The sequence below is a fragment of the Fukomys damarensis genome, unplaced genomic scaffold (assembly GCF_012274545.1).
Source record: "Fukomys damarensis isolate Sample0158 unplaced genomic scaffold, DMR_v1.0_HiC HiC_scaffold_23, whole genome shotgun sequence".
In the NCBI taxonomy this organism is placed as follows: Eukaryota; Metazoa; Chordata; class Mammalia; order Rodentia; family Bathyergidae; genus Fukomys; species Fukomys damarensis.
In genome coordinates, this window is record NW_022900935.1 from 61,660,000 (window position 1) to 61,684,179 (window position 24,180).

The 24,180-nt window shown below is 51.3% G+C and overlaps 1 protein-coding gene across 1 annotated transcript in view; it reads left to right on the top strand.

Moving 5' to 3' along the window:
* The window catches only part of Pgs1 (phosphatidylglycerophosphate synthase 1), a 49,921-nt gene that overhangs the window by 12,117 nt on the left and 13,624 nt on the right, over positions 1–24,180 (top strand). The window contains exons 6-11 of the mRNA XM_010618732.2: positions 9,310–9,499; positions 12,581–12,658; positions 14,742–14,841; positions 15,390–15,579; positions 16,349–16,527; positions 18,220–18,741. Of these exons, the coding sequence (XP_010617034.1) occupies positions 9,310–9,499; positions 12,581–12,658; positions 14,742–14,841; positions 15,390–15,579; positions 16,349–16,527; positions 18,220–18,741 (1,259 nt within the window). The remainder of the gene's footprint in view (positions 1–9,309; positions 9,500–12,580; positions 12,659–14,741; positions 14,842–15,389; positions 15,580–16,348; positions 16,528–18,219; positions 18,742–24,180) is intronic.

The following is a 24,180-nucleotide window of genomic DNA, read 5'->3' on the forward strand; positions in this document are numbered from 1 at the left end:
CAGCCGGGCCGGCCTCGGGGCTCCCGCGGAGTCCGGCTCGGCATTGTTTCCCTCCCCACCGCGCTTGGCTGCGAGGTCCGGCCACTGTTCGCCGGCGCTGTGAAAGAGGGACTGGGGAGTCCATTAAAGAGGAGCCAAGCTCCTGGGGCTAAAGTGCACTTCGTGGTTGGAGCCCCAAGTTGTGAGTGCGGGAGAGTCCTGACACGAGTGGCACTTTTGGGCCCGGAGGAGTCTTTTCCTTAAGTGTTCCTGGCGGGGAGGTGATCTGGCGGGAGTGAATCAGCCCTGCTCGGATTGTGTGCGGTAGCGTTTCTCACATCCTGCCGGGAGTTGAGTGTGAAGCAATCCTGAGTCAGTAACAACAGGCATGGGAAGAGGAACCACTCGAAAACATTCTGACACTTTTCAAAAGGCCTGTGTTCTGGAAAAGTACTGAAGTGAGTTATGTAAATGATGAAGTAGGCTTTGAAGCAATTTGTTCAGGCATTGGTCTTTTAAATATTTGCCAAGAACAAGCTGACCTGAGAGGCCTTCTGCCCTTGCTAATATTAAAGGGAGGGGGGTAGTTCTCTGTGTGCAAGGAGTTTTCTTATTAGAGAAATTTGATCCTTGTGCCCAATTCTTTAAGAAAAGATCTTGAGTGCTCGCTTCGGCAGCACATATACTAAAATTGGAAAGAAAAGATCTTGAGATTGCATTCTTTTAGTTGAAGTCGCATTATTTTAGATGTTTTTCCATGCTGGAAATTGAACGCCAGTAGCTAGGCAAGCACTCTTATTACTTACCTGTGCCCCAACTCTTATTTTATTTTATTTTTTGAGATAGGTTCTCATTGTGTAGCCCAGGCTGGCCTAGAACTCATAGTGATCCTCCTACCTCAGCCTCCCGAATAGTGGGATTACAGGCCCAAGCAAACACCGCCATTTATGGCAGCCTTGTTTTAGTTTTTTTATATCTGTGACCCTTGAGATCTGGAGTTCAGTTGTGTGCTAGTTGTAGGTATAGAAAGCACCTTGTTCATATTAAGTATCAGAGGAGGATTTTTAGCAAAAACTCAAGTTTGATTTAGGGAAATTTTTAGGTTTTAGAATCAAGGCAGGAACCCTTAGAAGTCTATTGATCTGATAGGCTTATGTTATACATTGGCACACCTGGTGGGAGTGTAGAAGTGTACAAGAGGTGGCTTCTTCATTCTCTCTCTCTCTCTCTCTCTCTCGCTCTCTCTCTTTTTGTACCAGAGATGGAATTCAAGACCTTGTGCTTGCAAGGCAGGTAGGTGCGTTGCCACTGGGTTAAATCCTTGGCAATTCTTCATTTTCAGTAACTGATGCTTAGCCAATGACCCGTTCATTTCAGTGGGAGTGCAGTCAGATGACATCTTTGTCCTGGATCGAACCATTGAGAGATTTGGTTTACATTTTTGAAAAATATCCTACCTTCAAAGATGAGATGTTTAAGCCATTTTGTTATTTTCCTCTATGTGTTTAACCTATGGAAAACACATTATTATTGGAATTGAGTCTTCAAGGATGGTGAGGGCACTCTCCACAAATTATTATTTAAAAGAAATTAATTACGTTAGGATCACCAGCCTGGTTACACAGTGAATTCAAGGCCAGCCTAAAATACATGGTGAGATCCTATTTTAAAAAACCAAAAAGAGAGCCTGGGATTTAGCTCGGTGGTTCTGCCACCTGCCTTGCAAACACAAGGTCCTGAGTTTGATTTCTGGTACAAAAAAAGATAACAGTATATGTTTGTAATATATAATAATTTTATTCATCTAGGGGAATTGGTATACATATTGTATTTTAATCATTTTTAGCTCCCCCCATCTCACCCCATCCACTACCACAATTTTTTGTGGTGGGGGGGTTGAGACAGGGTCTTGCTTTGTAGTCCAGGCTGGCCTGAGCTCACTCTGTAGCCCAGCCTGGTGCTCATGGTGATCCTCTTGCCTCAGCCTCCCAAGTACTGGGATTATAGGTGTGCACCACCACACCCTTCTGAGAGTTCTTTCTTTTAAATTTTGCACGGGGGTGGGGGGGTCGAACTCAGGACCTTCTGCTTGTGAGGCAGGTGGCAGCACCACTGAGCTAAATCCCTGTTCCTGAGAGTTGTTTTTTTGAATCAAAAATTCAACAAGAAATTCATTTTCTTTTTTTTTGTTTTTTTCTTCTTCAGTATAGGGGATTGAATTCGGGACCTTGTGCTTGTGAGGCCGCCACAGTGCAAAAACTGGTCTTGAAATTCAATTTCTTGTTTATTTAATTCTTTTTTTTTTTTTTTTTTTGAGGCAGGATCTCACTGTGTAGCTCAGGGTGGCCTTGAACTCGCAGCAATCCTCCTTCCTCAACCTCTTGAGTGTTGGAATTATAGGAATGTGCCAGCCATTATGCCCAGCTAAATTCAGTTTCTTAGGCAGAAATTTTTGTTTTATTATCTTTGGAAATAAAGTCTATAGGATGAGGACAAATGCTTTGACTAATTTTGAGTGATACTGTAGGTTTCTGACTCTTCTTCCCTTTGTTTGGTTTGCAGAAATTTTTCTGGTTTTTCTTTTTTTTTTTCTTTTTTTTTTTTTGGTAGTATTGGGGATTGAACCCAACCCTTTAACATTTTTTTATTTTGAGATGATCTTGGCAATTAACTAAGTTGCCCAAGATTGGTTTGAACTTGGGATCCTTCTGCCTCAGCTTCCCAGAGTGCTGGAGTTATAGGCATGTGCCATTTTCTGGTTCTTTGTGACCTTGGTGTTTGGAATTGTTCTTGTCTGATGTGGCCACTCATCCTCTGTTGGCTTTCATTTCTCTCCAATGTTCTGCTGCACCTCCCAATTCCTCATTCCCCGAACGATGTGGTTTCTTGTAACTCTCTGATCATTGATTCATTGATAATAGTTCTCTGTAGTCATGAGCTTAAGTTATTTTAGATTTCAGCTCACCAGTCTGACTCAGCTCTTGAAGGGGCAGGTGAATCCTTGTGGCCAGCAAGGGGAACAGTTCTTTTACTGCTGTGGTTTCCTTTGCAGGGTTAGCAATGGCCATAGAGATTGAAAACTCTACTTACAATCATTTCTAATTAGTGATCTTGAAATAGTGCTGTTTCCTCTTAAGTGAGCATCTGAATCACTGTCAGGGAGCCCTGAATAATTGACTTATGCAAGGTGTGTGTTAGGCCCCGAGGAAGCGAAGATGGGGGGAACACAGCCTGCCTTCGGGATGCTCAGACTTGTGAACAGACAGTTTCAGGGAAATAGGATGGAAGGTGATGGTGGTGCCCAGGAGAGGCACTCAGGCAAGGGGAGACTTCTGGGGGTGTCACTGAGTTGTTTTGAAGGAGCAGGAGTAGGCAGGAAAGAGAAGGGGCGCTTGCTCAAGGAGGGGCGGGGAACAGCAGTGGCAGGCAGTCCTAAGGCCCCATGAGCATTCGGACCGTCTCTAGGAGCTGAAGGCGGATCGGAGTAGGGAAAGAGCTAGGAACAAGTCAGCCTGTGGGCTGAGACTCAGAGAGGCAAGTGCTGGACTACACATGATTATCTTCTCTTCTCTCCTTTGTTTCCCTCCCCTCTCCTGTCCTTTTCTCTTTGCTTCTCTTACTGGGGATTAAACCCAGGACTTTTGCACTCAGCTATATCCTAGCATGTGTGCGTTCATTCTGTCTCTGTCTGTCTCTCTCTGACAGGGTCTTCCTAAGTTGCCTCAGCTGGGCTTAAATTCATGCTACTTCTGCTTCAGCCTCTCCAAGTGCTGGGATTATGGGCATGCAGCACTGTGCCCAGATGCAAGTTATAGCTTATTAAGTTAATGTTAACAGGAGTGTCTGTGCCCACGTTGTAGCTGGTGATGAGTTAGGCTCTGTCAGTTGTGTGTGCTTAGGCAAATAGAAAACAGCCTAGCATTAAACTGTTCAGCTGGATAATCTCTCTGTAGATAGTGTGATCCGATTAATGTAAACAGTCATTTCAAGGCAGCAGGAATCAGATTGGCTGCAGCTGTTTCGTAGTAAGTAGCACGTGATTGGTTTTCATCAGACACTTTGTACCTGGCGCATTTGGCCATCCTGAGTGTATTGGGGGTTATAAATGTATTTTAGATTTTGCCTCCACCCCATGTATTTAATATCCGCTTGGCCAAGGCAAGAGGACAATCACTAGATCAGCATGTAGCTGACTGCTGGCAGCCCAGGCCTCCATGCAGCATTTGCTGGGGGAGTGGAGCAGACCACTGGGCTTTAGTAACCTCCGGGAATCCACATCATTTCCCTTACTGAGTTCAGGTCTTGCATTAGTCAGGAAGGGCCGCCCGCCGCTGGGTTGCAGGAAGTATAGGACCTTCATGTAGTTTCTCAAGCCCTTGTCAGGAAGTGTTATGACTGTTTCTCTTTTCTCATCAGTTCACTTGTTACATTTAACTGTGTATGCTGGCAGGGAAGGGGTATAGGGTAGGTTTTTCTTAAAAAGCAGTTTCTGAAAACTATGGCAGTCCAGAGAGAGCTCAGTTTTTCTTCTTTTTTTTTGGTACCGGGGATTGAACTGAGGTCCTTGCGCTTGCAAAGCAGGCCACCGAACTGCTGAGCTAAATCCTCGGCCCTCAGTTTCTTTTAAAGACTTCTTTTTACATCATTTTGTACACACTTGGATGGGATGCAAACTAGTTTGTTCCCCAAATCTTACGCTTTTAGCGGATCATGGACCCTTAGACTGTGGCTCTGAGCCCACTGTGAGGGACAGTTAATACCCAGTGTGCAAGACAGAGAGTATGACTCCTGTGTCTGTCATGGGTTTGTGGGAGAGTCCGAAGACTCCTCCAGCTTCGCCATACTCTTTGTTCAAAGCCTCAAATGTCTTATTTGGGGGAAAAAAAAAACAAAACCCTAAGAAGTTGGTGTGTAGCTGTGTCATAAGCACTTTGCCCCAGGGGAGGCAGCCTGTGCTCTGAAACTGAGGGGACGTGGAGACCAAGGTGAACCTTGGAATTTGCCTGCCTGCCTAGGCCTTGCACATACTAGTGGAGCATGCTGCTACTCACTGACTCACACCCTCTCCTGTTGGCACCGCTTCACTGAGAACATGGGGTCTCCAGCCTCGTTGTTGAGAAGAAATTGAGGTATGCCATTGTGTCCCATGAGACACGTGCAGCTTCAAAATGTTTGGTGAGTTGGGGAAGTCCTGTCTCCCCACTGAAGGGACACATGGCTTCTGTTGTCCCGAGGCTCCCTCTGTAGGTGTGCTGGGTGGCATCTCAGCTGCAAGGTTATTCTGACAGCAGGTCCCATCACTGTCCCCGTGCCTCTGACAAGGGGGATTGAAGGGGTGCCTTGTGCCTTGGCTTTGTTGTCCTGTCTGGGTGGCTGCCCTAGTCCTGGGGCTCAGGAATGAGATGCGGGTCCTCTATATTTTCAGGGCCTTGCCACTGAGCTACATCCCCAGATGATTTTATTTTTCTATTTTGAGACAGGGTCTCGTTGAGTCACTTAAGTTATCCAGGCTGGACTTGAATTTGTGATCTTCCTGCCTTAGCCTCTTGGTGTGCTGGATTACAGGCATGTGCTGTGGGTCGTCCCTGAGATGGCAGGAAGATGCTTTCCTCTTTGTATCAGTGCATCCCCTCCCTTTGGACTCTCTACTTGCATGCCCAGCCCCCTCTGGTGAGTGGGTCACCAGTGCATTCCCCAGTTCAGGGAATTTGCAGTGTGGACAAGTGTGGAAGTCCCAAGTCGCGTGACCGAAGCCTCACCCAGAGCCAGGTGCACTGACTGCTAGAGGATGCTCACCAGTCTCACCCCTAGGATTGCTTTGTGTTGTGGGTCTGTCGGGGTTGTTGGTGAGAGCAGTGCAGCTCCCTGCCCTGACATCCCGGGACCACCTCCTCCAGCCCCTCCTGCTCCGGCCCTGCCCGCTGTCTGCACTCCCTGAATTCAGGGCTGGCGGAACCTTGTTATCTGGCCCCTCCCTGCCACTTCCTCCTCCTTATAACTAGAAACGGGTGCTAGGTGGTATCTAGAAAGGGATGACTCGGGAGTCCGTCTAGATGTGGAAATTGTGTGTGTGCCCACGTTACTTCTCTAAATGATGAGTGTGATGTACATAGAACTCTGCTTTTTTGGTAACCACAGCCTGGGCCTCTTCAGATCCCTTGGGGCTTGGTTTTTGGTAGGACATGTGGTTTCCTCTCATCCTCCTGGGGTGAGGGGAGTCATGTGCCCCTGGAGACAGTTACTATGCAGCAGGGCTGTGTCAGTGTGGAGATGAACCTTTTCTGAGAAAATTCCCAGGGGTTGCCCTGTGAGAGGCCAGGAGCTAGGTGCTCCAGCTTCTGGCTAAGGTGAGGGGGGAGAACGGGCCTGAGCAAGTCCGGGAGCAGCCTGCCCCGGCCCGCCCCGCTCTGCTTCGGTCTCCTCTCAGCTTGTTGTGAAACACCTGAGGCCTTGCGGAGTAGAGAACGGGCACCCCGTGGGAGGCACCATGAATCAGGGAGACCGAATTGGCTTCCAGCTCCTTTTCTCTTAACAAAAACAAACCCGTCAGTACACAGATTAAACAGGAAGCCAACATAAAGATGCTTCAGCTACTCGAACCGAGGCCCTGGCGAGGCATTCGCAGGGAAGGCAGCGGGAGGAGGGGCCTTGCCGGGATAGCCGGCTCAGCTCTCAGGCCACTTCCTGGGGGCGGCTTGCTGACACCGGCCTAGGCTCTGCGCAGTGTCTCTTCCGGGTTGGCCTCTCAGGCCTTTCCGGCGTTTTCAGTGGAGCGTTGGTCTTGCCAGGTCTGCCTGTGTCTGCCCGGTGTTCTCTTTGCCCGAGCGCCTCCCTCTAAGTTCCCTCTGCATTCTACCGGGATTTCAGTTTACCTTAACGGTAGGCTGCGGTGTACCCAGCTAGTACCAGGCGTCACCTGCTCCCCTTTGGGGGACTTGAAGCATGTTCCATGTACTTTGACATGTCATTAGTTTGGGTGTTTCTGCTCGGCTGTTCTCAGATAAGCCCGGATGTGTGAATGCGTGAGGCCAGCACGACTGGGAAGTGGAGACTGCCTGGGTCTGCGATGCCGCCATGGTCTGTGGCGGGTGCTCCCAGCACGGCTGGAATTCGCCTCCCGACCTCCGCCCTCCCTCGTGCCGAGGAGCCTTTCCTCACTTTCCCCTCTGGGAGCTGGTTTACAGCCCCGGACCGGACCGGACCGGACCGGGTGGAGGCTGTGTGAGGACTGGCCTCTGGGGGTGAGGGCCCAGGTGGTCTGGGAGGAGCCTCGCCAGCAGGGTGCGCGGACCTGCTGCTGTGGGCTCCTGCGGGGTGTGGGCCACGCTTCACGCTCGCGTGTCAGACGCCGGCCGATGCGGGCTTCAGAACGACAAGCTGCTGTGCAGACTTTCTTTGTCTCCCCTGCAATAGCGGGTCCTTTCCTCTTGGGCCCGGCAAGTGTGTAGCTCATTGTCTGGGGAATTGAGGCAGCAATCCCTCATTCGTATTCCAGCCCTGCAAGCAGACACCGGTGACTGTCACCGTCCCCACTAGACAGACAGCGGGGGGAGGGTGGGAGCTGCTGCTTGCCCACCTCGGTGCCAGGTTGAGACTGCTCCGTCCAGTCTCCTGGGACCCTCAGAACAGGCCCCCTCTGCTGTGAAGTTTCCTTGGAGTGAGTGGGCCAGGACAGATTGGTGGGCTTTCTGGGAAGCACAGCCATGGGCCATCTGGTGTCCATGCAGGGACGTTGGGAGTCCTGGGAATTCTCAGTGCTTTATCCTGAGGCCAGCAGTGAAATCATCTTCCTGGAATTTGTGGCCATTTTGGCTTGGGGTGTTTCAGCCTCCTTTCCCCAGAGCCCTCTGCAGGTGGCACCTGAAGAGAGGGATTTCCTGCTGCTTTTCACAGGACTGGAACTCAGAGTAGGGTGGGTTTGCACAAGGCTGGGTGTGTGGGGCTGCAGAGATGGAGCTCCATCTCACCTCAGGAGTGTGTGGTCAGTGCTGGCCTGAGGTGGGCTGCGGCCCCCAGGGAGGAGGCGGCTGCTGGTGAAGTCCCCCCAGCATCACTGGGATCACGTGAGACAGATGGCTCCTTTTCCTAGCCTGTTCTTGCTCCACTTTTCAAAAAAAATTTTTATTTTTCAGTAGTGGAGATTGAGCCCAGGGTCCTTGTAGTGAGCTACATCCCCAGCCCTTTTTTATTTTTTATTTGGAGAAAGGGTTTCACTGTGTTGCTAAGTTGCCAAGGCTGGGTTTGAACCTCTGATCCTCCTGCCTCAGCCTTCCAGAAGGCTGGGATTATAGGCATGTGCCCTGCACCTAGCCAGATTGGAGGGTGTTTTTGTTTTTGTTTTTTGAGACAGGATCTTACTGTGTAGCTCAGGCTGGCCTAGAACTTGCAGTGATCCTTCTATCTCAGCCTCCAGAGTTGCTGGGATTACACGCATGTGCCACCATACCTGGCTAGATCTGAGTTTTAAAAAGAAATGCTTTACTAATTTCTTCCTTGATTGGAAGTCTTGTTCATGTCACGAGTCATGTGTCTGAGCAGCTGTGTAGTAGTCCTAGACCTACCCTTCTAGGAATCTGCAGGTGCGTTTTTTTAGGTGGATTTGCTGGATGGGATTTAGCTGGGTAGTCTTAACCAGGTGGTTGCTTTTGCGAGTTCACTTGTGGTTACTGTAAATTTGGTCCCTGAGTTGTTTGGAATTAACCTAAAGTCTGGGGTTTCTCCATTGGCATTGGCACTTTTGAGTTGCTCATCAGTAGCTCTTTGAGATGTTAGGAGGAGAGAGGACTAAAGGGAAAATCCTTCTGCAGATGGAGCTCGGCTTAGGCTCCCCCGCCTTGCTCAGTACTGGGGATGGAACCCAGGGCGTTCACGCAGCGGCACCCACCTTCCTTCACTTTGACAGAGACAAGGGCTTGCTGAATTGTGGATCAGGTTGGCTGCATTGCCCTGGCCGGTTTGAACTTGTGGTCCCCTGCCTCTGCCTCTCAGGTGTTGGGTTTACAGATGTGCACCACTGCACCCAGCCTGGGCTGGCTGGCTGTCATCTGCCTGCCTGTCTCTCTCTCTGGCTTTCTTTGAGACAGGTTCTCCTTTTGTAGTTCAGGCTGGCCTTGAACCTACTGGGTAGTGGCTGGCTTCTTGATTTGCGGCACAGCGAACCCCCTGCCTCAGACTCCCTAGTGCTGGGATTACCAGCACACCCAGCTCACTTTTTAAAATATTGTAAGAAATCAGAAATTGACCAAATTTCTTCTGTTCTCTCCTAGCAGGCAAGAGAGGCATCTGCAGTGGTCCTGACGAGGATAACCCTTTGTGTGTCTCTTTAACCAGGTCACCATGGCTGTTGTTGGCTCCCTTGCTGTCCCCAGCTGCCTCCCAGGTCACTTCCCCACCTTGCTGCCTCTGTCCAGAGGGTGTGCACAGGTTCCAGTGGATCCGGAACCTGGTTCCAGAGTTTGGCATCTCCAGCTCTCACATCAGAGTGCTCTCTTCCCCCGGAGAGTTTTTTGAGCTCATGAAGGTAAGTTGTGTCTAAAGACTGAGGGAAGAAGTGGGAACTGGGAGCTGGGTGTGGTGCCTATAGTCCCAGCACTCTGGGAGGCTGAAGCAGGAGTACTCAGGTTTGAGCCTGGCCTGGGCACTTAGTGATTTAAACTGTCTCAAAAGAAATGAAAAGGACTGGAGCTGGGCTTGGTGGGGCATGCCTATAATCCCAGCATTCGTGGGCTGAAGCAGGAGGACTGGGAGAGTTTGAGGCCAGCCTGAAGCACATTGTGAAACCCTGTCTCAAAAAAAAAAAAAAAAAAAAAGTTAGCAAACAGCACCGCGGATGCAGCTCCGTGTGAAGGCCCCAGGTTCAAGCTCCTGTAAGGCACACACACGCACGCACACACACACATGCATATGCAGGAAGTCAGTTGGAGGTTTGGGGTCAGGGTGGGTTAGTGCTATGGGTTGAGTTAGTCCTCCACCCTAGGCTGGCTTCTGATGCCGTTTTAGCCTTTTGGGTTCTGCCTGTCACGGGTGATTGGGTGGGAGTGAGTGAGCACACGTGGGTCTCACCGGGTGTCCTGGCCAGAGGACGGAAGTGAGCCTTTGTCTGGTCTGTGCAGGGTGGACCTCTGCCGAGGAAACGCGGCCAGGTGCAGTGGTGACATTTGGTGGATGCAGTAGAGATCCACGGGGGCTCTGAGGTGTCGGCAGCGCCCAGTGCCCATCAGGGAAGAGGTATCAACGCAGGGGGAAACTTGAACACCCTGGGCTAAGGCCTCACGTCCTCCTTTCTGGGGCTCTGTCAAAGGAGTGCGCAGCCTTCTCCCTGCAGTAGTGAGGCCATCTTCGCGCCTCGGGTTCAGCTTTCAGCGTGCTGCTTCTGCTTGCGTGCCCCATTGGCTGTTTGTGGCTGAAGTGCTAATTGGAATGAAGTACTTCAATACTTACTAATCTTTAACAGCGTGAGCTCTCCACGTTCACATTAGGAATGATGCTAGAATGAAGATCTGATGAGAGCCGGTGGGCCGGGAGATAATAGGAGGCACAGGTGGGGACCCTCTGTGCGGAGAGAGCTGCTGAATGTCTGCCCATCTTGTCTCCTTTTGCCGTCTCGTTCTGCTGGTCCACATTTAGCTTCATATCTGGCTGGCTGGCTGGTTCCAGAAGGGACTGTGTGTGTGGCCTGTCGCCTTGTTCTCCCTTCACCACTGCCTGTCCTGTGTCCTTGTTGGTGAGGACGGGTGCTGCAGCCTGTTGTCTGCGCCCTGTAGGTCCTCTCCCGTTATCTCAGTGCCCTGTGGACCCTGGGTGGCTGCGTGACCGTGTCTTCACGTGGTGATTCACTGACAGTGTCTGCACTCGGACAGAGCCCCCGAAAGTCAGACTGAGAGGCTTACGTCCACGGTATTCGAGTTTTCGCCTGCGTTGAGATAGCAGTACCAGGGTGGCGCTGCAGAGGCAGGAAGGGCAGGGGCTTGTCTGGGGACGAGAAGCCTGGGCCTTCTTTACTGGCCCAGCACTGAATTGAGGCCAGATTCTTCTGCCTCCCATCACACAGAGTGGCATGTTTCTTCCCAGGACAGACAGCGGCCTATGACCAGTGGGGCAGAAGACGGTGTTGGTTTCTTCCCAGTCCCTGTATGGGACCTGGTGTCCTACCGTAAGCAGTTGGGTATGCTGTGGTTGCTCGAGCTGAACTGACTCAGACTTGACTTGCTGCTTTTATTCATGATTTTCCCTGCAAGCATCATTCATTCATGAGACCAAGGTCTTGCTAAGAAGGTCAGGCTGGCCTTGAACTTATGAGCTGGCCCAGACTGGCCTTGAATTTGCAGTGATCCTCCTGCCCCAGTGCTGAGATTACAGGCCTGCACCACCACACCTGGCAATTTTTTTTTTTCTTTTTGGAGACAAGATCTTGTGTGTAGTTCAGGTTTATGCTCCTGCCTCATCCGAGTGCTGGGAGGTGTGCACCATCACACCCAGCTGCATCTCTTGATAGGTAACAGAGCAAAGGGAATAGCAACTTGGGATGTTGTTTTGTTTTCTCCATGTACTGGAGGCTTCTCCAGTGGTGCATTCATGCATCTGTGTAGTACAGACGCCCAACTTCCTGTGTGGATGATGTGGTTAGGGATGACATCCCTTCTTCCTTTTTTTTGGCAGTGCTAGGATTGAACCCAGAACCTTGTACATACTAGGAAAGTGCTCTACCACTGAGCTGTAACCTCTGTTCTTTTTATAAATTTTATTAAGACAGGGTTTAGCTAAGTTGCTCAGTCTGACCGTGCTTGAACTTGCTGTCCTTTGGCTTTAGCCTCCCAAGTAGCACCCAGCGACATGCCTTCTGGACAGAGAAGTAGCCTGAGTCCTGTGTGCTTCCTTCCCTCCCTGTCACCTCACTCTTTATGCTTTGGGGTTGACTTCTGGTGGCACTGTCCTTTCTGTCCTCGCTACACATGGGGCCGGGATATCTTTGTGCTGTGTCTTGGGTGTTTGTGTTCTGTTTATGTGTCTGTATTCCTGTCTGCATTTCAAAAGTGGCACCTGCTTGTTGTAAACAGCTGAGCTGTGTAGATGGTGGAAGGGTGCAGAATATACCTGGGCTCCCCTTCCTGCCCGCCGTGCTCCCTCGGGACCCCTCTCAGCAGTGTGGCAAGTGTTCTTCGTGCTGCTGAAGACATACATGTACACAGGTGTGTGCTCAGCCTTGTGCCGGGGTTTAGGTGTGAACACGGGGGCAGTTTGCACTGTTCAGGGATTTGCTTTTGTCTTCCCGCAGTGCCACATGGATATTCATGTACACACATATCTCCTTCGGTCTTTTAAATAGCTGCCCCTCCTCCTGTACTTGGGCTGCAGTGTGCCTTACTTTGAAGGCTGAATAATTTAAACTAGGATTTCGAGGGCTGAATAATTTAAATTAGGATTTTGAGTCTTTATGTAGTAAGTTACCATGTACATTTTAGGTTTCGTTTTAATTTTAACTGGTGAAGGCATAGGGCAGCTCAGCTTAGAGTGTAATTTGTTTCCAAGGTAGAAGGACCATGTGTTTTCAGTGAACTATAAAAATAAATGACATGTAAATTTTGAATTGTTTCTCTTTCAGGGGCAAATAAAAGTAGCCAAGAGGCGGGTCGTGATGGCATCTCTCTATCTGGGCATAGGACCTTTGGAACAGGAACTGGTAAGGTTCGTTTGGAGCAGATTGGTCTTAAAACACTGCTCCTGCATAGTGCTCTGGGGTTTTTGTTTTTGTTTTTTGTACTGGTGATCAATCCGGAGGCCTTTTCACTGAACTGCATCCTCAGCCTCCTTTTTTAATATTTTGAGGCCTGGTCTCAGTAAGGTGCCTCGCTGGGGGGCTTGAACTTGCAGTCCTGCCTCAGCCTTTCAAAGTGTTAGGGTGATAGGCGTGTGCCGCTGTGCTGTGTGCCTTGGTTTGGATATAACTGGGGAAGACTCAGGGTAGTTGAGCTGAGTGTGTGACTTGGCTGTTGACCTCTGTCTCGCAGCCAGCTCTTGCTCCTGTTGCCCAGCTATGGGGTGGCTCAGGAGGACACAGGGAGGCCTAAATCAGGTGCTGGCCAATGTCGTGTCCCCCCTGACACAGGGCTCTTGGGCCATTCTGTCTATCAGTGTAAGGCTTGGCGAATGGCAGCCCTCAGACCCAGTCTGGCCTGCTGCCTGCTTTTTTGTTTAGGTACTGGAGATCGCACTCAGGACCTTGTGCTTGCGAGACAGGCGGCAGAACCACTGAGCTAAATCCCTGGCCCTACTGCCTACTTTTGTTGTTGTTGTTGTTTTGTTTTGTGACAGGATCTTGCTGTGTGGCCCAGGCTGGCCTCAAACTCATGATCCTCCTGCCTCAGACTTTCAAGTGCTGGGATTACAGGTGTGTGCCACTGTACCTGGCTCACACTGGCTGCTTTTATATGACTTACCTGTTTTCAAATGATTGGAAAAAACCAAGAGACTTATTTTGTGACTCATGTAAATTATACAAAATTTACATTTCCATATCCATCAGTAAAATTTTATTGGAACACAGCCGCACTCAGCATTTTGTATCATCCATGGCTGCTTTCAGGAGACAGCAGTGCAGCTGTGTAGAAGTGTGAGACTGTCTGGCCCACAAAGCCCAAAATGTTTACTTTTCAGCGAAAGGTTTCTGATCCCGTGCTAGACAAATGAACCCAAATGTAGGTCGGGCTGGCCAGCAGGCTGGATTTGCCAGGGGTGGCGCTGGGTGCCAGGTCTGGGCCAGTCTTGTCCCATCTGGACTTGCTGGCTTGCCACGCTTGCCACTTACAGTGAGGCAGGCAGGGCAGGGAGGAGCTGAAGTGGCCAGGTTTTTCCAGGGGGTCTAGTGCAGGCCCTGCTGTCCCAGCAGCATGTAAAGCGAAGGGAGTTTGGAGTGAGGTCATGACTTTGTCTGGCTTCCAGGACAGCTTTCCGGGGAGGGAGGGAAGTGGGCCCGCTGCCCAGGTAAGTGTTGCCTACTGGTTTATGGGTATTCAGAACCCACACATAGCAGCTGGGAAGCAACAGAGGGCTTGGGGTGTGGAGCCGCCAGGAAAGGCAGCTTAGCCCGAGTGCTGCTCCTTCCCTGCTTCTGCGGGAGGTGGGCTCCCTCTGCTTCCAGGTCACACTCTCAGCCATGTCTGTGCTCATGGGAGAGGAATTCAGCGTCCAGCCCATGGAGTAGGGCCAGTGGGCAGCTTGCATCTTAGATTTATTCACCTGCCGATATTTGCCGAGTCTGAGAGGATCATCTGTCTGTTCCTGTGTGTGTGAGAGTTGGTGGCTTAGTGTTTCTGAGTGTGGCGAGGCCCAGGCTACTGAGCTACAGCCTCTGCCCAGCAGTCTCTTCTAGGCCCAGGCTTCAGAGGCGTCGGTGGCTTCCTGATTGTCCTTTCCGGGCCGTGTCTTGCAGAGCTTTCACAGTGTCGGCTCTTGAGTGCTGCTTGTATACGAGTGCTCAGAGAGAATGGTGAGGGTGTTAGCTGATGAATTATCCTTTTTATTTATTTTTTGTTTTGGTACCTGGGATCGAACTCAGGACCTTGCACTTGCTAAATCCCTGGCCCTATCCTTTTTATTTTTATTTTTTAATTTTTTTTGTTTCTCGGGATCGAACTCGGGACCTTGTACTTATGAGGCAGGCAGCAGAACCACTGAGCTAAATCCCCGGCCCTGAATTATCCTTTTTAAATGTGCACATATCTTTTTTACCTTGCTTCTGTTCCTCTGTGTTCTTTTTCTGATAGGTTGATTGCCTGGAAAGTACTCTAGAAAAGTCACTGCAAGCAAAATTTCCTTCTGACCTCAAGGTCTCCATTCTTCTGGACTTTACCAGGGGCTCAAGAGGTAGGTATTGTACGTGCCTGGTCCCCTTCCTCATCCTTGACCCAGCCCTGGACTGCCTGCCCATATGGAGGCCTCTGGTGGCTGGGGCCCACACCCCCAGCGTACCTGGTCCCCTGTCCATTAGAGGAGTCTGCTTCCCTGGGAACCAGGCCAGAGCTCCTGAGTGGCTGCCAGGAACTGTAGGTCTATCTAGCTCTGAATTAATCATCGTCGGGCTTGGCATACCCTGAGCAGCTCCTCCATCCTGCATGTTCTGTGGAGCTGGGGCTGAGAGGTCAGTCACCCTCACGCAGAGCAGGAAGGCCGAGAGTGGGGTGGTGTGCCCCGAGGAAAGGGGTGGGTGCTGGGTGGCAAGGATAGTAGCTGTCTGCTCCCCTGGGCCCTCTGGCCCGCCCTGAGATGTGGCCATTAGGTGCCCATAGCAGTACCAGTTGGTTTGCTCATTCAGATACAGCACAGGAACAGTGATGCCACGTGGAGGTGGTCCCTTCCTGGCAGGCAGGGCCTCTTCCTGGTATCAGTCTTTGGCCCCCTTCTCTCATATCCAGGCAGGAAGAACTCACGCACAATGCTGCTACCACTCCTGCAGAGGTTTCCAGAGCAGGTCCGAGTCTCCCTCTTCCACACTCCAAATCTCCGTGGTCTTCTCCGACTCCTTATCCCTGAGCGCTTCAACGAGACCATTGGCCTCCAGCACATCAAAGTGTACCTCTTTGACGACAATGTTATCTTGAGTGGGTGAGTTTGCACCCTCCACCAGCAATTTCACCTGTATGCCCTCTAGGGAGGAAGTCTGTGCACCAAGAAGAAAGGACAGCCCACTCCCTAGGGCCCTGCAGGACCTGTGTGTGGTGGTTGTGGACGCTCAGCCTCCTCCCTGGTCCCCCTGGAGCCCGCAGAGGCTGATGGGAGGACAGCTGCTGTTGGTTGAGCCCTTCCTGGGGTTAGCTGCTGTCACTATGGCCTCTGTCTTACTCAGTTCTCACAGTAACTCTGTGAGTATTTTCCTTACTTTATACATGGAAAAACAGAGGTTGGAGAGGATGAATAACTTAGGCAGAGGGCCGGGGATGTAGCTCAGGGGTGCCACCACCTACTCCTCAAGCTCAAGGTCCTGAGTTCGGTCCCAGTACCAAAAAACAATACAAAACAAACCAAAAACTTTTAGACAGTTCAGAAAACAGAGCCGAGGTGGACGTCCAGGTCCTTTAGCTTGAACAAGGGCTTCAGAAGTCCGTTCCCACTCCCCAGAGTCTGCTTCCTGAGAGCCAGCGCAGTGGTCAGCTCCTGGCAGGAGGCAGGGGTTGCAGTCTGTTTTGTGTGACTTATTGCTAGTCTTGCCAAGTTTCCTGTGTGTGGACATTGCTCGGCAGCCACTTGTTAACTGGTTCCTTCTGTGTCCTCACCTGAGTTTGTCGCTCCTCTCCCAGTTACCCTAAGGCCTGTGTCACCAGGCCGTGGCAGTGCACACTTGCCTGAGTCCTTACCTGCTTCTTCCTCCCTGTAGTGCAAACCTGAGTGACTCCTACTTCACCAATCGCCAGGATCGCTACGTGTTCTTGCAGGACTGTGCAGAGATTGCTGACTTCTTTACAGAGCTGGTGGACGCGGTGGGGGACGTGTCCCTGCAGCTGCAAGGGGACGACACTGTGCAGATGGTGGATGGGATGGTGCATCCTTACAAAGGTGGGGCCCGGCTCTGCTGCCCACCTGGTTTGTGGGGTGAAGGCCATGAGACAACACCTTTGGGGCACCTTGCCCCAGGTGCAGGAGATGGGGTGCCAGGGCCTTCTTCTGCTTTTGATTCTGAAGCCATATTGTTGTGACTCCTGGCTGTCAGTCATGCACCACAAGGCAGAGCTGGCTGGGGAAGGTGGGAGTGTGGTTTTGGGCCCTATGTGCCGGGCAAAGAAGCGGGGAGCCTGCCCTATTCTTAAAGGAGGCAGCCTGCCCAGTGACTGCCCTCCTCAGCCTGTTCCCCAAACCTCCTATCACAAAGACCTTGTGGCTCTTAGCTCCATTGAGGTCTGTGGCTTCCTGCCTGGAAAGTGAAATGGGAGAGCTCTTAGCTCTGCTCGCTGGAGACAGGCAAGTCCTGGCACAGCATTCCTGGGCATGTGCATTCCTGTGATTCCTGTGGCTGTGGCTTTCTGTGGCCCTTGAAGGGCCGCTGCTGAGTTTGCAGCAGTGTCCACAACATGGGCAAGGGGTTAAACCTGGACCTCTTAGGAAGGACTCCGGTTTCGGTGCACTTAGCCTGGAAGGATCTAAGTGGATCAACTGGTAGAGGAGCTGCCCTGTGCCAAGGAGCTGCGGCTGCCCAGCCTGGCTATAATTTTGTGGCGTTGCTGCTAGCTGCCAGCTGCTATTGGGATGCTCAGGTATTGCCATTGTACTTTTTTTCCAATACTAGGGATTGAACCCAGGCACGTTCTACCACTGAGCTGCATTCCCAGCCTTTTTTTAAAGTACCAGCAATTGAACCTAGAACCTTTGCACTGAGCTACAGTCCCACCTCTCTTAAATTTTTTGTTTTTTAAGTTTTGAGACCGGATCTTGCTATTTTGCTAAGTGGCCAAGGCTGGGTTTGAACTCGTGATCCTCCTGCCTCAGCCTCTCAGAGGGCTGGGATTGCAGGCAAGCACCAACATGCCCAGCTGATTTTCAGTCTTTTCTTGTCTACTAATAGCACCTGCAGCTGTGTTTTTCCCTCCAGGGTGTCCATAGAACTACTTGTCACAAGTATCCTATCTAGCTATGAAAGGCACCCACCTAGAGTCCAGAGCCTGCCTCTGGGAACTCTGTGGGTCGCCTCCAAGAAAGTTGTGATGCCTATGCCCGTCACTCCTTTTTCTATTGTTTTCATACATGTATTTATTTGTGGTGCTGGGAATCAAACCTGGGACCTTGTACAGGTGTGGCAAGTGCTCTGCCACTGAGCCACACCCCCAGCCCTCCATGAACTGCTTCTTGATGTGTAACCTGCATACTGAACACCAGTCACAGAGATGTAGCTCATGCGTCTGTTCATGGTGGATGGCTCCGGAAGCCCCCTGAAATCCTTTTCAGGGGAGGAGTGCCACCCTCCTGTATCCACTCTCCTGACATCTGTTACCCTGAATTCATCTTGCCTGTGTTTGGAATCATGTTTGGACGTGTCCTTTCCCTTCTCCTGTGTACAGGCGTTGTGGGCAGGTTTCTTGGTGTAGGCAGCCGTACCCTTGGGGGAGGTTTGCTCAGGGCTCTGTCCCTTGAGCTCACTCCGTGCGTGCTCCACAAGTGATTGCTTACGGCATTGGCACTTGCCTGTCACGTGTACCTGCCCCGAGCTGGCAGTGTCCCGACTCTTCGCCATCTCTTTCTGTGGTCTCCCTCTAGGTGACCGGGCTGCTTACTGCAAGGCGGCCAATAAGCGGGTCATGGATGTGATCCACTCAGCCAGGATGCGCCAGCAGATGCTGCATGCCCAGACCTTCCATAGTGACTCCTTGTTGACCCAGGAAGAGGTGGCGGCCGCTGGTGATCGGAGACCCGCGCCTGACACCTGGATTTACCCGCTGATCCAAATGAAGCCCTTTGAGATCCAGATTGATGAGATTGTCACCAAGACCCTGCTGACTGAGGCTGAGCGAGGTGCCAGGGTCTTCCTCACCACTGGCTACTTCAACCTGACGCAGGCCTACATGGACCTGGTCTTGGGCACGCGGGCTGAATACCAGATCCTGTTGGCCTCCCCAGAGGTGAATGGCTTCTTCGGGGCCAAGGGTGTGGCTGGTGCCATCCCGGCAGCCTACGTACACATTGAGCGGCAGTTCTACAGCGAGGTGTGCAGCCTGGGGCAGCAGGAGCGGATCCAGCTACAGGAGTACTGGAGGAGGGGCTGGACATTTCATGCCAAAGGTACGCAGCAGCAGTCAGCAAGGTTCTTCCCTTTCCCACCTGGGCAGCTCTGGTTCACGGCAGGGGCCAGGCTGGTTGGATTGCTAGCACCAGTGAAGGACCGAGCGGTGCCTGGGGGAGTCCTGGCTGCCCTCCCTCCCATTTGTCCTCAGCAGCCCTCTCAGAATATCACGGTGGTCCTGGATCCTGGAGAGGCCAGAGCTGTCCTATTCAAGTGAATTTCAGTTGTATATCCCCCCCGCCGCCGCTTTTTGTTTTGTTTTTGGTACCTGGGATTGAACTTCAGACCTTGCACTTTCAAGGCAAGTTACAGCACTGCTGAAATAACCACCCCCACCCCCTTTGGGGACAGGGTCTCACTTTGTAGTTAAGGCTGCCCTGGAATTCACCACGTAGCCCATGCTGGCCTTGAACTCGTAGCGATCCTTCTGCCTCGGCCTCCCAAGTGCTGGGATTTCAGGTGTGTGGCACCACACACGCTCTGCCTTTTATACACCAAAAACTTACAGAAATCATTTTGGTGGTGGTTTTAAAAAAGTAGGCAGATGTCCAAACCTGTAATCCTAGCATTGTGGGTGGCCAACATAATGGAAACAGCGGAAGCTCTACATACAAGTACAGTTTTTACTTAATGGAAATCCTGGACCCTTGATGGAGACACCTGTGGTGGAAATGAATTAGTCTGAACTGCACATTTATTGTCTCGGGCATTGAGTGGAGCCCAGATGGGGCACACCCTCCGGAGTACCTCCCTGAGACATGGAACGGTGTGTTTAAAACCTTGTGCTTAGCCGGCTGTGGTGGTACATACTTGTACTCCTGCTTGGGGGCTGAGGCAGGAAGATTGCCTCCTTAAATGCAGCAAGTTTAAGGCCAGCTGAATAATTAGTGAGATTTTATTTCAAGATGAAAAGGGCCAGCGGTGTAGCTCGGTGGTAGGGCACTTGTCCAGCATGCCTGAGGCCCCGGGTTTAATCCTCAGCATCAAATCAGTCAGTCAGTCAATCCAGCCTCATGCTTGGCAGCCCCCTGGAACTCCTTGTTGGGGTGCGCTGCCTACCTCTAGCAAGGTGAGCTTGTTCAGGGAACTCCCTTACCTAGTGTGGGGCTGATTGCCTGATGAGGTATAGAAAACACCTGGGCTTCTGGGCCGTGATTTCTGTGTGTAGCTCTTCTTCTCTCTGGATAATCCTAAACCGTCGTGGATACATATCAGTGCCTTTTAGTCATAAGGATATTTTCTTCTATCTCTCTCTCTCTCTCTCTTTTTTGGAATAGTGCTTACTATGTTGCCTAGGCTGGTCCTGAGCTCCTAGATTCAGAGATTTCCTGTCTGAGCCTCCTGTGTGTGCTGGGACTGCAGGCTTGTGCTACCACACCTGACTAAAACCAGCGATGATGCTTTTTAAGAAATTACCAAAGCCCATCATACACCTAAATTTAGCTCTGTGAATTTTAAATTTAACCTATTATTATTTCATTTAATTAATTAATTTCTTTTTTGAGACAAGGTCTCACTATGTATGAGTTCAGGCTGGCCTTGAACTCACAGTGATCCTCCTGCCTCGGCCTCTCAAGTGCTGGGATTATAGGCATGCGCCACCACACCTAGCTCATTATTTTTTTGAGACAGGGTCTTTGTAGTCCATGCTTGTCTGGAACCTGCTGTGTAGCCTAGGCCGGCTTGAAGTCACAATCCTCCTGCCTCAGCCTCCCCAGTGGAACATCACACCCAGCTGCATTGGTAGCTTAATTAATTAGTTTATTAATTTATTTCCTGTACTGGGAATTGAGCCTAGGTGCCATGATGATGAACTTTTTAGAGCTTTCAGTGGTAATAAGCAGCTGGCTGAGTACTCATGCCATAGGGTTACCACCACGGGCAGGCCTTGTGCATGTTGTGTCAGTGCTCTACTGTTCCGCTGTGTCCCTGGCCTTTCATTCAAATAGTTAAACATTTTGAGATAGTTCTGAGTCGCCCAGATTGACCTCAGATTCCTACCTCAGCCTTCTAAGGACCTTGATTATGGGAAGTAAGCATGTGCTACCTACCACTCCTGGTTCAACCTGATTTTATTTCACATTTTATGTTTTACTTTATTTTTGGTACTGGGGATTGTTTATTTATTTTTCTATTTTTGGTACCAGGGATCAAACTCTGGACCTTGTGCTTGGGAGGCAGACGATGGCATCACTGAGCTAAATCCCCGGCCCTGTTTGTTTATTTTTGAGATGGGGTCTCACTAAGTTGCTAAGTTGTCCAGGCTGGGTTTGAACTTGTGATCCTCCATCCTGAGCTTTGCAGAGTGCTGAGATTATAGGGGTGTGCCGCCATGCCTGCCTTTTTATTTATTTATTGAACCCAGTGTTTGAACGAGGGATTGAACTCAGGGCTTGTGGATGAAGCAAGTGCCATACTTCTGAGCTATGAGTTCAGCAAACAGATTATTTAAAAAAATTTGTTTTGGCTGGGGATCAAACCCAAGACCTAATTCATACTAAACAAATACTCTACCTCTGAGTTACGTCCCCGGCCCCTATCCTGGTGTTCAAAAAAAAAACCTCAGGAAGCCAGGCGTGGTGATGCAAACCTGTAATCCCTGCCCTTGGGACACCAGGCCAGAAGATCACAAGTTCAAGGACAGCCTGGGCTGTGTAGGGAGATCCTGTCTCAAAGCACACCCACTCCGGGAGATTCCGATGCCTGCCGTGCCGGAAGCCCACTGCAGCCCAGGGCGGCGCAGCTGCTGGCCTGTCCAGCGGGTCATGCTTGCACTGTTTTCTCATCTCGCATGGCCTGGGCTGAGCCGGGCTGGCGGACGGGTGTTGTTGGAGGGAGGCAGGCCTGCTGGGGTATGTGGAGAAATTATTTTCAGGTCGGCTTCATTACTTCTGGGAATGACAGCAGTGGGTGTGGGGAAGAGTTTGGAGCTCTCCAGGAAGCCTTGGAGCCGTGCAGAGGTGCGGGCCCGCGTTCTTCCTCTTGGGCCCCAGCTCACCCTGCAGGTCGGCAAGCTCCTGGCCTTGCCTTTGTAGCTGTGCTGCCGGTCTTTCCCTGAAACTGGCTGACAGACGTGTGACTCCCCAGAAGCTGTTGAGGAGAGACACCCAACTGGCTCTTCCCGTGTGCCTCGCCTTTTCCCGTACCAAGGACTCCTGCCGCTTGTTCCCTCCCTCCTGCCCGCACTGGAGTGGGTGGGGCCCTGCCATCTGGGACTGCTAAATTGATGAAGCCCTTGGGCAGAGGAGAATGTGCTAGGACACTAGATTCCAGATCCCTGTGTGCTGGCCGATCCAGTTTGTCCGCATACCATTCACTGGGAGTCAGGCCGCAGGAGGATGGGGGACTGTGTGTTGGTTTTGCTGGGTTGCTTTGCTGCAAGAAAGATTGGTTGGTCCCGTGCCCGGGAGGCAGTGTTGGGGAGAGGCAGCATTTGCGTGGGTAATGACCGTATGGTGGGCTTGAGTACAGCGGAAGTCAGGAAAGGCTGAATGCTGGGGCTGACTCTTCAGCGTGCTGTGTTAGCAGACATTGCTGGGAATAGCTGGCGTTTCACGGATGCTTTGAAGGGAAGATCCTGTGTGACAGCCATTTGCTGAAGCAGTGTTTATTCAGTTCAGCAGCCACAGTAGAGATTTACCTCATTTACTGATCTCTTATCAGATATCAGCTTTAATTGTACCGTTTCCAAGAACCACAGGTGTCTTAGGCCCTGCAGACTTTTCTACTATGGGTTATCTATTTAGTTTTTATTTGAACGTATGCAAAATATGCCTCAAGTCCAGAGACCCTGCATAAGCATCATTTGGTGTGGAGGTTGCCAGATGTGCAGTCTAGGGCCTGGCAGAAGTGGAGAGATCTGGTTCTGTTTCCTTCCTGTGAGATGGGGTGGCACTGGGTTGTCAGGAAGCCTGGAGTTCGACACACGTGGCTTCTGTAAGATGACTGGCCACTCTCAGCTGGGAGAGAGGTTTGGGCCTTGAGTGCGGAGTGAATGGTCAGTGTCTGGGCACTGGGAAGTCTAGATCCCTCGGTGCAGCCTCTGGCCATGGGGTATGCCCTGATGAATGCGTTGTAGGTAGAAGGTAATGTGGGTTGAAAATATATTGAGGGTCCGAAGTGCACTTGCCCCACTACTCTGCTGGCTGGCCTAACAGCCACATGGAGCACCAGAGCAGGGGTGGTTGGTTTCTCCTCAGAGCCCTCGACTGGTAGAGTTGTGCCCCCCCCCACTGCCCAGCCTCAGAAGGAAGCATTGTTTTGCCTATTGCTGCCTCAAGGAGATCCACATTCAGAAATCACAGGCTGCTGTAGTGGCGCATGCCTATTTTTCTAGCACCCAACAGGCTGGAGCAGGAGAATCAGTGCAAGTTCAAGACCAGCCTGGGTTGCACAGTGAGTTCAAAGTCAGCCTAAGCTACATAGTGAGACCCTGTTTAAAAAAAAAAAAAAAAAAAATCAGAGTGTGAGGAATTGGGCGTGTAGCTTAGTGGTAGAATGCTTGCCTTGCATGTGTGGGGCTCTGGGTTTGATTCTCAGCACTGAAAGAAAACCTCAAAACAAACCAGAGAGTGTGGCTTGGCGTGGTAGAGTATACCTATAATTCTGGGTACTTGGGAGGCTAAAGCTGGAGGATCATAAGTTCAAGGTCAGTAAGTGGGACAGCTGGAGGCCTTTAGGGCACCTCCTTGGCTCTGAAGGGAGTGAGGGAGGGAGTCCTCCAGCGCAGCTGGTGGGGAGAGGACTGCAGGAGTCCACAGCAGTAGAGGGCTGCTGGCTGCTCCCTGACTCACGGCTTGCCAGTTTCCTGTTGCTTGGCCTTGCTCCTTGCCCTGCAGGTTCTGGGAGCTGGGACAGGACTGGGACTCTACTGGAGATAGTGCTAGTGCAGCATGCTGGTATGAATGAGCACCACTGGTTCCCCTCCCAGCCTGGTCCTGCTGCAGGTGAGCAGTGGGCGATGAGCCTGTCAGCCAGCCATGTGCACGCCCAGCCGAGAACTCCCTTGAGGGCCAGAGTGTGTGGTATGAGCAGCTCTCAGCTCTGCCTCACGGAGACTGAGGCCTGGGTGGTGCTCACCCCCTCGTTGCCGCTCTCGCTGGGAGCAAGACACAGGCCAGCCATTGGCAGCCCTGTCCTGCAGCCAGCAGCTGTCAGGTGGGGACTGCCTGTGCTGTGCCCTGGGGGGTGCAGGGTCCATGATGGGGACATGGATTCTGCCCCGGAGCAGGCATTTTACGGGGAGAATCGGAAAAACCAGTTCAGCATTTTGACTCAGTTTCTGCTGGATGAAATTGGTCTGGATTAACAATACCCTGTCTGTGTGGCTAGGGGTGGAGCAGGGGCGTGGGCCTGAAGGGATTTCTGGCTCCTGCCAGTAGGAGAATCTGTTCATGATTGTGAGCGTGTCACTACTTTTACTGTCTTCCCGACAGGCA